General features: G+C 46.2%; 1 protein-coding gene across 25 annotated transcripts in view; it reads left to right on the forward strand.

Annotated features, from left to right (window-relative positions):
* The first annotated feature begins 312 nt into the window (after nt 1-312).
* The window catches only part of SYNE1 (spectrin repeat containing nuclear envelope protein 1), a 486,694-nt gene continuing 474,561 nt past the window's right edge, over nt 313-12,445 (forward strand). For 21 of the 25 annotated variants that reach the window (XR_014844515.1, XR_014844516.1, XR_014844517.1 and 18 more), the window contains exons 1-2: nt 682-939; nt 8,248-8,530. Coding sequence is in view for 21 of the 25 variants with exons in the window: in XM_085023500.1 (XP_084879626.1) it covers nt 8,464-8,530 (67 nt within the window). In the remaining 4 variants the exon portion in view is untranslated. Of the gene's footprint in view, nt 399-681; nt 940-8,247; nt 8,531-12,445 lie in introns of those variants that run through there. The other 4 variants (XM_085023506.1, XM_085023534.1, XM_085023521.1 and 1 more) reach the window with 1 other exon arrangement.

Raw genomic sequence — 12,445 nt, forward strand, 5'->3', positions numbered from 1 at the left:
TATAAACCAAGGAACAAAAACCTATAGTCTGACTAGTCTCCCTAAAATTATCTGCTGCTGATTTGACAGCCAAAAGGTCAGCTGTTCCTATCTTTTGGAAAGTTGATTTCAAGGGAGCCAGAGGAATGTCCTCGTTGAACCGCATCACTTCCTTCCTGGGACCATCAGGGAACCTCCCCAGCCTTTCAAGATAGGATCTGCTCTGGAAGGTCAGCTGGGCAGTGGAAACCCCAGGCAAAAGTTAGCAGCCGGTGCAGCGAATCTCCTTCCCGGCGGTCTTGGCCATTTCTTTCCTCCTCGACCCCGAGAGGTGGACCCCGTGGAAAAGCTCCCGGAGGAGGGTCACGGAAAAGCTTTGCTGCTGCGGAGAGACGCCGGAGGCCGTGCATCTGCAGGAGGTAGGGGAAGCCGGCGAGAGAGCCTCAGGCCCCCCGCCCCCGGCTCTGCCAGGGACCCGCGCATCCCCGCGCCGGGCGCGGGGCGTGGGACGCGGGCGCGGGGTCGGGGAGGGGCGTGGCGGCGGGGCGCACGGGTCTTGCCCGGAGCCCGCCCGGGGGCTGAGCCCGCCTCGCCCACCTTCCCGAAAGGAGCCTTATTGCGGGGGGCGGGGGAGAGGCGGGAGGCCTGAAACCCCAGGGTGCACCCGGAAGGAGGACCCGCTTGCGGGGGGGCGGGGGGGGCAGAGTCACCGAGCGGCTGGGCGCAGGAGTGAGTGAGTGTGCAAGCGGGCCCGGGAGCGCGGCCGCGGATCCGCCGCTGGTGGGGAGCCAGCCGGGCGTGCTGTACCCTGTCACCGGGGCCGCCCTGCGCCCCGCAGCCCTGCAGCTGCGCCCCGGCTCCCGAGACCGCGGCCGGCCCGGAGCGCGCGCACCGCCGCCGCTGGTTTGCTCGCAGCGCTGCTTGGAACCTGAAGGAGCCCGAGACAGAGAGAACGAGAAGGTAAAAGGAAAGAGAGAGGGAGAGAGAGAGAGGAAGGAGAGAGAGAATATGGGTGCCAGCCGAACAAATTGCAAGCAAGTTTGTACTTGCCTGCTTGGGTGGTGCGTGCTTAATGGGAGGGAGAGGGGGGTGATGGTGGCGGTGGTGTGTGTACGTGTGTGACACTCAAGGATGAGGAGATACGGAGGTGGGGAGCGTCCTTGCTGCTTCTCGTACGTAGATCTCCCTATTAATATCCCCCCTCTGAGTTGTCATTTCCGTTTGTGGCACTTCTCTTGGGGTCCAGTGATGCAGAAGCGAAAGGCAGCCACCGTCTTATTGCGATGCTCGGTGCTGTTGCTACTATCAGATGGAGGGAGATGTAGGGCGGTGAACAAATTCTAAGAGCCTCCCTTCCTCCACCACCGACTATTTTCGGAAGGGCTGGGGGAGGGGAGATGGGTAGCACAGTCTAGGGTAGCACGAAGGAGGCCGGGGCTTCAGACTTCTCCAGCTGTCGCCGTGCGATTGCTGGCAGGCGGAGCCTACGCTAGAGGGCAAGATAACTTTCGTCTCCTCTCCTGAAAGACACGTTTCAAGACAGATTTTTGCATCGTTGCCGGAGGAGTTCTGTGAAATGGTGGTTCACAGCGCGCAGGTGTGAGGCAAAGGGTCGGAAAATCGTGCAACATAAAGCAGCTGTTAGCCATCCAGGAAAGCAGGGTGGCTGGGAACCCGGGGTTCAGCTTGCTGCCTGGGATAACAGAGCTCTGAAGCTGCGAGTTCAGGCCCTCCCTCCTTAAATAGAGTCAGGTCCAGCCCCGGGGGAAGAAACACTAGCTGTGAAACCGGCCTTAGCATCCTGGAATGTTCATTACTGAGCTTTTCAGTTTGGGGTGGGAAACCTGTAATGTATCTGAAAATTTGGCTGTGAATGTTGAGAAAGTTGAAGATGAATGATTTTTTTCTCTTCGTGCATGCTCATGTATTTTAGTTTTCATCTGAGAGTCACTTTCGGAAAGAAAGCGTTTGTATACAGGGGCCAGACTTGTGCAATATAATTTTCAATTAACCCAAGAGTATTAATATGACCCACATCTGCATAAGATGCTGATTCAGTCATGAGTCATGAAGATTGTTCTTTGAGAGGCTTGCTGTTCTTCATGATGAAAAAGATGAATAGTATGGATAAAAAGTTCCTGACCTCATTAGAACAGTAAAATAAAACACATATCTAGTTTTTCTTGTGTTCTTTTGAGTCTGTTCATTACTTTGTGGCAGATTTAGAACAAAATGTGCCAGAACAACACTAACTAAGGGCACATCTTCAGACTGACTCAGATGATAACATTGCTAGCTTTTGAAAACATATACTTGGCTATTACATTATAGCCTAATTTTTATCTTTCTTAGCTAATGCTTCTTCACAAACTAGTTTATTTCTGTCCTCGTGGTCCCCCACAGAAGGATTTTTTTTTTTTTCCCACTTGGTTCTTCTCCACAAAGGAGTAAAGATTTGGGAAAAGGTAATGCACCACTTAAAACTGTTCAAGAATTGCTGGGTGAAGTGGGGAGGGTGCTAGAGTAGGCCCTGCTTTCTGATAATTATGCAGCCCACACAGCTTCTTGGAGGTGAAGAGAGGTGTGGCTGAAGCCGGATGTAAGCAGCCAGCCACTGGGCAAGGTTGTGGGTTCCAGCATGAGGTACTACAGCCACACCCCGTGACCTGAATGACAAGCATTGCAGGACCCAAGATCCCTTTGAGGAAATCTGCATTATCTCCTTCTCTTAAAAGGTGTTAGATGCATCCTTTCTGGTGGTCTAAACTGGTTCTCTGAACTAATGTGTGGCAAGAAGTACAACATGTACTCCAGCAAAGCATGGAAGGAAGGTAGCAGCCTTGGGGAGGATTTATGCTCCAGGCTTGCAAACAAACAAACAAACAAACAAACAAACAAAAAAATTCCATCATGACACAATACCTGTCATGCCGATCAGATCTATACTTTCATGCCGATCAGATCTATACTTTCTCTTTTGATTAGTTCTTTACGTTTTTTGTGCTTCCAGAGAAGAAAGGATCCATTTTTGTTTGTTACCCTGTAAAATTCCTAATAGTGAATAATTGCCAGCACTACGCACTGATCGCCTATACACAGACATTAGTAATATATTTCTATTAATTCCAGGATGTCCCTCTTCTTCCCTCCCATGTAGCCATCTGAGCATTTATTAATACCATCACTAAAGGATGAATATGGAAAAACAAAAATTAAATGTAAAATTAGACACTTATGTGACTCATTCTCCCAGCAAAAGACTTGGATAGAAGGGGGGTGCCTTCACCAGTTAACTTTATGTTTCATAGAGAATTTTAATAGGCGCGCTATTGGACGTGTTTAGACATCTAATGAAGTCATACTTCGTACTGTTGTGAATCTGTTTATGTTATAGGCTCTCAATTCGTCTTTTTCAGCTAGAAAGGAGCTTTGTCCCCTCCGGTGGTTGCGGGGGTTCAAACTTCCTGCTCTCGTGTCCTGATACTTAAAAGTTCAAGGGCCTTGCTTGCAGCTGTCATCTTGGGGCTAGCTGTGTCTCTTGTAGGGCTTTTCCTACTATATTCCTTTTTAGTAGCTCCACGGAGAAACTGCTTTAGTAATTAGCTGTCCATTCTGCTTAGAGACTGGGAAGGTCAAGTTGCAATGATTCACTCCTGTGCTTTTCCCAGGTGTTGGTATTCAGAAGAGTATATTGTTCAGATGGGAGAATCCCAACTAGCAGAGAGTTTAAATCCCTCTGCAGCCCTCAGGATAGATGCAGCAGATGGGTATTGATTGGGTATTCTGTTTGCTCCCACAGTACCCTGGGTTTCTCCATTACAACATGCAGCCTGCTTTGTTGGAATACTGTTTACATCACATCCCGCTTGTACCTAAACTCTAAGAAGGACTTATCTGTTTTGTTCATTGCTATTTACTCAGCATCATCATCCTTTATACATGGTTTCTCAATGCTTTTGCTGTATGAAATAATAAATACAGGAATCTTACCCTGTGCTAGGTGTGGTAGAGGTAGTTAGCTGCTTTGTAATCTTAGTTCCTTCGCTGGAAGGGATTTGGAGATGGTGCAAGGATAATTAATTGGTACACAGCCCATCAATGTCTATCTTATTCTCCCTTCCCCCCCTCAATATACTGCACGTGATTAAAAACTCTGAATTACCCTGGGAAGAGTGAGCTCAGTGATGGTGCTGGACCTTCCTTGGATGTTCTGGTTCTGTATGTAGGTCATGCCCACGTGGGCAGAAAGAGGCAGAATTAAGACTCCACTCCATGTCTTTTTTTATGGTCCAGAGTCTGTGCATTTGCTTGTACCATGCTCCCTGTATCAGATGGGAGGACCCCCGTACCCAGAACCAGCTCAAAATCACCCACCTGGTCGGAACAAAGCGAAGTCTACTCATTTATTCTAACAGCCAGAATTCATAGCTTCTAAAAGCCTCCTTTTCTCATCTGTGTTGTATGTGTTTGAAATTTCTTATCAAATCATCTGTCCCTTTAAGTACCTGTGAAAAGCAAGACTATCATAATTTCACAAGATGGGAAATATATGTCTACATGAATGTTGAAAGCAAAATATTTGATCTTAAGTCTAAAAAGGGAAGGATGTTGCATCAACTCCTTTTGCAGTGAGAAGGAAGGCGTCTTCTGGGGAGTGTCCTATAGAGGCGAGGAACTACGAACTTGATCCAGTAAACCAGAAATACAAATTTCTGTTAGAGGGAGGTCAGACTAACTGGTGACGAATATCATCATACCTGTACTAGTGCAGAGGGCTGGCGCTGGAGGCATGGGGGGTATTGCTGAAAGTGTCCTGACCTGACGGCTTCGTGCAGAGTGTGGGTCCTGGGTGAGGTGCAGCCGTCTCTCGGATTTGTTCAGCTGAGACTGCGAAGGGGTGATTAACCAATTGTTCAGCCAGGATGTGAAGGAATGACCAGTTTGGGGAAATAATACCTGCACAGCTCCTCTACTGCTGGGCTCAGCTGACGGCACATATCCAGGGCGCACAGAATCTCAAGTTAGCATCCTGAGAATCATCCCAGATGCCCTGACCGCTCCCCCCCTACTCCCTCCCTGCCTCCCCTCCCCCAACATCCCTGCACATTTTGCCTCCTCGGGACCTTTTGGATTTTACCTGCTGCTCGCTGTTCTTTTTCAGTCTTGCATCCTCTCTCCTCCTGGGCTTGCTAACTGAGCTTCCTGGAACTTTGACTTGTCAACCTGAAATACACCCTGAAAAAAAAATGTAGCTAGAATCGTGTAAATTACAGAGTCATTTTCCAGCTTAAAAATCCCCAAGGGTTTCCTGTTGCCTCCTAGAGCAGAGCACGGGGTGGAGGCTCAGCCACCTGGCTGCTCCCTCCTCCAGCCTCTGCCCCAGAATGTCCAGAAGGTCGCCTGGACTCTTGGGGCATCACAGAGGACTCGTGCCGTTTCTCGTGTTCATGCCTTTGCTCGAGCTGTTCCTTCTGCCTGGAATTCGTCTTTCATATTTTTCACCTGGTGAACTCAAACCCCTTTACCAAGGCTCAGGTCAGGGGCTGCCTCGCCCTCTCCCCCCAGGACTCTCGTGGAGCCTCCAGATTGACTTGGGGCCCATCCTTTGTATCCCCCATTTCCATGTTTGCATGTATCCGTGGTTTTGTTCTCTTCTCTTTCCTCCGTTGTATCTCCCACCATGTTCTAGGCTCCTCGAAAAATAGGTTCTGTGTCATATTCATCCTAGTTTCCCCAGCTTTGAACTCTGACACTCAGAAGCCATTCTTTACACCGTGGAAATGAGACTGGAGACATCAGCTGAAGTTGGACCCAAGCAGAGAAGTTCCGAGTTTAATGTGGTATCCAAAGCAAGAGAGGGCGAAAAAGAGGGAGGGAGAGAGGGGAATGTTTTGGAATTGCGGTTGTGTAACACGAATGTGAACTAGCAGAGGGAAAGAGCAATAATGCCATGACTAATAGAAATCCCTTTTCATTCCAGAATTTTTTTTTTTTTTTTTCTGGCCACACTGCAGCGTGCAGAAGTCCCCCAGCCAGGGATCAATCGACCCCAAACCATGACAGTGACAACACCACCTCCTTAACTACGAGGCCACTAGGCAACTCCTAATTCTATAATTCTTGGTTGATGGTGGGGCGCATGTCCTAATCATCAGTGAACTCCAGTGCTGAGCAGGGCCTGGGCAGTGGGGTGGCTACATTAAAATGCATTTCTTCTCTCATCTCTACTTAGCATGTATATGGCCAGCTAGCCAGATTTCAGAATGTTATATTCTTGCATTTGGAGAACCCAACTTTTTAACAGCTTAGGGGAGCTATTTGCCAGGTCCCCCAGGCACTTCTCACTGTCTGTTAGTCTTCAGATTAAGGTAGCTTTTGTCTGGGGGCAGGTGGAATGTTTGTCCCCAGGACATGAAGGCGGCTGATGGACACACAGCCTCAGCCAGGCTGGAGGACTTGATGCGGGTGGGGCCAGCCATCACCAATTATTTCTCTTCTGAGAATTCCCTGGAGAGCCACCCTCTTTGAAGTGCCTCTCTAGCCAGAAGCAGCCGGTTCTTGGGTTCTACTTCCAGTAGCTTTTCAAGGAACCAAGAGAAGGCTGTCTTTACCTTCTTACCAATCGAGCCCGTGCACTGCACCGCTGCCCCCTAACTTGCTAAGTGACCAGGACACCCTTTCTGGCCCCAGAAATGTGCAAGCCTGCAGCAGTGTGCAATGTTTCATATCCTTTTTGTGGTGGTCTCAAAAAATGTTACCAGTTTATTTGTGCAGTTTAACTAGATACCAGTGTATACTGGTATTTATGCTATTTTAAAAATCAGTCGTAGGAGTTCCCGTCGTGGCTCAGTGGAAATGAATCTGACTGGCATCCATGAGGAAGCAGGCTCAATCCCTGGCCTTGCTCAGTGGGTTAAGAATCCGGCGTTGCCGTGAGCTGTGGTGTCGGTCGAAGATGCAGCTCAGATCTGGTGTTGCTGTGACTGTGGTGTAGGCCGGCAGCTGCAGCTCTGATTAGACCCCTAGCCTGGGACCCTCCATGTGCTGCGAGTGCGGCCCTAAACACACACACACACACACACAATCAGTTGCAGTCAGGAAATACACTCTCTGACTTAACTAGTCCTTAATAAATAATGCAGTTTATGGCCACACATTCAGGCTATGCTATGATGTTCGCTAGCACTCATAGATGCTCTTATTTCCTTACCAAAGGAGGACCATCCTGTGTAGATGGGCTCTGTTTTCTTTACAGTTGTCCTTTTGCCACACTCCCCTGCCTCCGCCTTATTTCTTTTCTTTCCCTTCATGGGCACAGCCTAGAGATGAGTATGAATTGTGACAGTGTCATGCACCCACGGGCCCCTTTGGTTTGGCACCTTGGTTAAATGTTCTTTCTCTGGGTGCATTTTTCATCCTCCTCTTCTTTCTATCACTAATTGGTCCCATTCATGGCAAGACCTCGTCTTCAGATAACCCTAAGGCTAGGGAATCCTTGTTCCAAGTACAAGCGTCAAGGTCAAGATTTCATCCACTACTCTCCCACCTCTTTTTTTTAACCTCCGCAGTCCAGTATGATGAATTAAGCTTGTCCCAAGCAGATAATTCATGAAGGGGTTGGAAGGAAAATGTTCTCTCTTCTTGGCATCCCCACCCCACTGCACCCCACCCCAGCCGTACAACTTATTTGGAGTCTTCCTATGGGAAGGGGAAAGCTAAATCAAACCCATTTGTCTTCTAGAATTTCAGGATTTGCAATTCAAATTTTTAGAATGAAATAGTTTTACATTTACCCTGCTTCAATTCATCAACTTTAAGACGCTAAGATCTGATCCCATGCCTGAAAAGCGTACAAACAAAACAGCAAAACTGGTGTGCAAAGCAGGCTAAAATAGCCGAGATAAGAGAACCTATGAATATGGAGAAAGAGAACTTGGTGTTTTGACTACAAGTACTTTCACTTTCATAAATCAGTGAAAAAAAAGGCTATAGTTTAAAAAGAAAACTTGGAAGAAAGTGAACATTTTTTCTCGTTAGCAACTGATTTTACTATATGTGTTTCAAGTACATTTCATTTTATCACCTCTCATAAGAATTTCTTGTATCTGCCTACTAACTATAAGTATTTTTACCTGAGTTACTTCACTGGATAATGAATCATCTATTGAAATTGAATAAAAATCATTCTCCTTTTTTGCACTAGGATGACCTATGTGAGTATTTTGGGAAAAAAAAAAAAAAAAAGTACCTTTTCTCTTTGGTTTTCAGGTGCCTGAGTTTATTTAAGAGGATAATCTTGAAGCAGAGGACGAAAAAGAGCTGGTTGGATCTCTGGAGATCTCCTTGCTGGCTGCTGTGAGAGCCTGGGGCTTGTCCATGACTCAGTGGATCTGGAGAAGTTCAAGTATGCTTTCTGGAGTGGCGTAGGGCTGCACTGCGTTAGTCGAAGAGTCTCCAGGGCTGGTTCCACGCCAAGGTGGGGCCATGGCAGCCTCCAGGACAGCCTCGAGGGCTTCTCGGGACATTACCAATGTGATGCAAAGACTGCAAGGTAAGGGACAGAAATAGCCGTGGTTTGGCTGTTGTTGTTGATTTGTTTTGTTCTGTTAAATGCTTTAAAATTCACATACTGACTTACCTTGGAGTCTTTTCAGTTTGCTTGCTTGCATGTTGACTCAATTTTATGAAACTACCCCAAGGAATGGCACCATGGCTGGTTTTTGTCCTAGGGTTTTCGAACTAGTCTTGCTATTTTAAGATGCTGTCTTCTTTAAGTAGAAAAAAGGCAAACTCCTTTTTGGATTTTGGGTCTGAGTTAGTGTGATCCTAATGGCTGTTCAGATCAGTGTTCGGCTGAGAATTCAGATATCGCCACACTGTCTTCGGCAAGCAGTGACAGTGCAACCATTGACAAGAGGCTGATAAGGATATCATGACAATATGGTTTACTTGTTCCAGCTGGAAAGCCCTTAGAGAGCTAGAAAATCTAAGCAACATGAGACCCAGAGGCCCAGGCGGTGATGTGATATGAAGAGTTTAATGGTTAGTGGCCTAGTGTGGCCTGGTACCAGTCCCCTCAGCAGTGTTCTGTCTTGAACGCCAAACTGCTTCATAGAAGAGATTACGGTGAAATGGGATAACAGCCCATAGATGAATTCCTAATTAGGACTTGGCTTTAAATATAGGTATTTCTCGAGTTGCAAAAACAATCATTAGCTATAGGTATATGCAAACATTGCTTCTTTGTCGCAGACGCGGTGTTAATTTTTGTCAGGCTTCACATGGCCCCTTCCAGGCTATAAGAATTTCCATTCTTAGCGGGGTTTTGCTCTAGGCTTTTTCAAGGGAGCTTAAGCATAATGCTGCAGCTTGGCTTTTAGGTTTTCTAGCTTCTCCAGCAAGTGACATGAGGTTCTGCATCCCAGCCATTGTAATCATCTGTTCCGGCTCCACTCTCCATGCTTAGAATGCATTTAATGTGCAGAGCAGTCATTTCTAGTGAAGTTCTCTGGACTTTCAGATACAGACCAAACTCTTACAACTTGGATATTCATGTCCTAGAACATGCTCCCAGTTATGGAAAATAAGGAGATCCGTAGACTCCTTATTTTCTCCAGGCCTGACCAGAGACCACCTGTTTCCTGGAGCTCCTGAGGTTGCATGAGCCACTCACGTTCATTCACCTGGGTAGATTCGTGATGCCTACTCAGAGCAGCTGGTGCTTGCTTCCCATTGAGGGTTGACACACCCCAGTTGGCTGGATAAGAGACCAGATCCTTGCTGAGTATGTGGCATCAACCTTCTCCACGGGCTGAAAAACCTCTTGGGTCTGCCTGGTGCCTGGGATAGGCAGCTTTTAAGTGGTGCCTCTTTCCCTGGGTGGAGGGAACACTGAACTTCTGTCTATGTCTGTCTTTGCCATTTGCCTGGGTGCCACTTAGAGGATCATTTTGTGCTTCAGTAACCCCAAGTGATGGAATGGAAGCCTGAGGTTCCTTGCAAAAGTGCAGAGGACAATTAGGTAATAAAGTAGATTTCCCTCTGAGTGATCAAATGGAAAAATTCTCTGGATAAGAGACATATTGACCAAACAGGAAAGCTGTAAAGAGCAAATATGAAATATATTAATTCAGAATCAGATTATGGTCCTACCATCATTCTACTCATTATATTTATTTGGCTTGAATGAAAATTTTTTTTATTAAGGTAATGGTTAAGAGTGAGAGGAGAGGAAGGGGAACTGATACCTCAGTGGCTTTTTTTTTTTTTTTTTTTTGTACTGTAGCATCATAGGATGGACTTGGAGGACATTATGCCAATGAAAAATGAAATAAGTCAGATAGAGAAAGGCAAATACTATATCATTTTATGTGGAATGTAAAAAATATAACAAACTAGTGACTATAAAAAAAATAAAAACAGACTCACAGATATTGAGAACGAACTAGGGATTAATTGTGGGGAGAGGGAAGCGGGGAGGGCATCATAAGATTCGGGGAGTGAGAGGTACAGACTACTATGCATGAAAGAAGTAAGCCTCAAGAATATATTGTACAGGGAGTTTCTGTTGTGACACAGCGGAAATGAATCCTACTGGTATCCATGAGGATGCGGGTTCAATCCTGGGCCCTGCTCAGTGGGTTAAGGATCTGGTGTTGCCCTGAGCTGTGGTGTAGGTTGCAGACTCGGCCCAGATCTCGTGTTGCTGTGGCTGTGGTATAGGCTGGCAGCTGTAGCTCTGATTCGACCTCTAGCCTGGGAACTTACATATGTCAGAAGTGAGGCCCTAAAAAGCAAAAAATAATAAAACATAAAAAATAAAAATTGTACAACACAGATAATATAGCCAATATTTTATAACAACTATAAATGGACTATTACCTTTAAAAAGTGTGAATCATGGAGTTCCCATCATGGCTCAGTGGTCAACAAACCCGACTAGTATCCACGAGGACGCGGGTTCAATCTCTGGCCTCGCTCAGTGGGTTAAGGATCCAGTATTGCTGTGAGCTGTGGGGTACGTCGCAGACATGTCTCGGATCCCAAGTTGCTGTGGCTGCGGTGTAGGCCGAGGCTCCAGCTCCAATTCGACCCCTAGCCTGGGAACCTTCCTATGCCACAGGTGCAGCCCTAAAGAGACAAAAACCAAAGAATAAATTAATCAATTAAAAAGTGTGGATCACTATACTGTACTCCTGTAATAACATATAATATTGTACAGCAACTATGCTTAAGTAAAATCATTGTCTTAATGATTAGGGATGAGAGCGGAGAGAAGGGTATGATGCCTCCTGGCTTTTGTGTCTGTTTTTGTGGCTTCCTAAGTGGTTTCTCTTGAGAGGTGGGTGGAGCTGAGGAAAGCCCTGGAGCCGCACCCTCCCTCCACCCTAAGCCTGTGAAGGCGAAGGTCCTGCCCAGTGTCTCTGAGTGTAGGGATGCCACTTGCAAAATGGGCAGTTTTCACCCAACTTAACCCCTGCAGGATTGTTATCAAGTTCAGTGAGATAACAGAGGAAAGATGCTTTTCAAACTGTAAATACTGTCCTATGGAGAGCTGGAAGAAAATTGGATGAGAAAGCACAGGCCTGACAATTTTGTGCAAATTAGTCTAGTCATGCAGATGTGGGGAGGCATGTTGATGGTTTTATGTATCCTGTGTCGGGTAAAGCTCATAAATTTATTACATCATGAAGGGACTATTCTGACTGTATAATTTTTTTTTTCTTTCTAGTAAAGGAAGAATTATAAACTGTCCTAAGGGTACCTGACAAATTTAGAACAATAAACCTTATGGTTCAAAAGGAGGTAAAATTCCTGAGCACTAGATACTTATCCTTAGCTTTTAGCAGCAGTTACTTCATGAAATAGGTCATTGGTGACAACAACATGTAAGGTCTGTGCTGCTCCGAGGTGCACCCCATCTCGCCTGCCTCAGGGGAAGCCAAGTGCTGGGGCTGGGGGGGGAGGTGATCTGGCAGATTTGTCTGTTAAGTTATTGATCTGCCGGGTTCATTCGGCTGACTCAGCAGGTGGAAGTTTGTGTCTTCTCATCTCAGCGTTCCCTGGGCATCTTACTAATGATTGGAGCCCAAACAAGAGTCAGGAGATCTGTTTTCTGCCAAGGGTACTTAGTAACTCTTTTTGCCTCCTTGAATCTCCAAACCAGTGACCAAGTGCTTAGTAAACGGAGGGCTGGCGTTATTGCCCAGATAATTAATACAAATGAGGGAGTTTATTTGAGGAAAAGTAGACTATTAACTTCAATAGAACCAAAGTTGCTATTTTCAAACCTCAGTCTCATGAGAACATTCTTTCAGAATCCTCTTTTCTTTTCCTGGATAGATAATCCAGGTGACTAATTTTGTAGTTTTTTTAGTTTTTTTTTTTTTTTTTTTTTTTCCCCCTGTGCTTGGGTTTTATTGTCATATCAGCACCATGTATAACTAATAAAATGCATGTAGCTTTA

Source organism: Sus scrofa, chromosome 1 (assembly GCF_054392235.1).
Source record: "Sus scrofa isolate SSC_HxYL_T2T_F1_AM1 chromosome 1, Sscrofa_HxYL_maternal_Yorkshire_Landrace_v2.0, whole genome shotgun sequence".
NCBI classification, from domain to species: Eukaryota; Metazoa; Chordata; class Mammalia; order Artiodactyla; family Suidae; genus Sus; species Sus scrofa.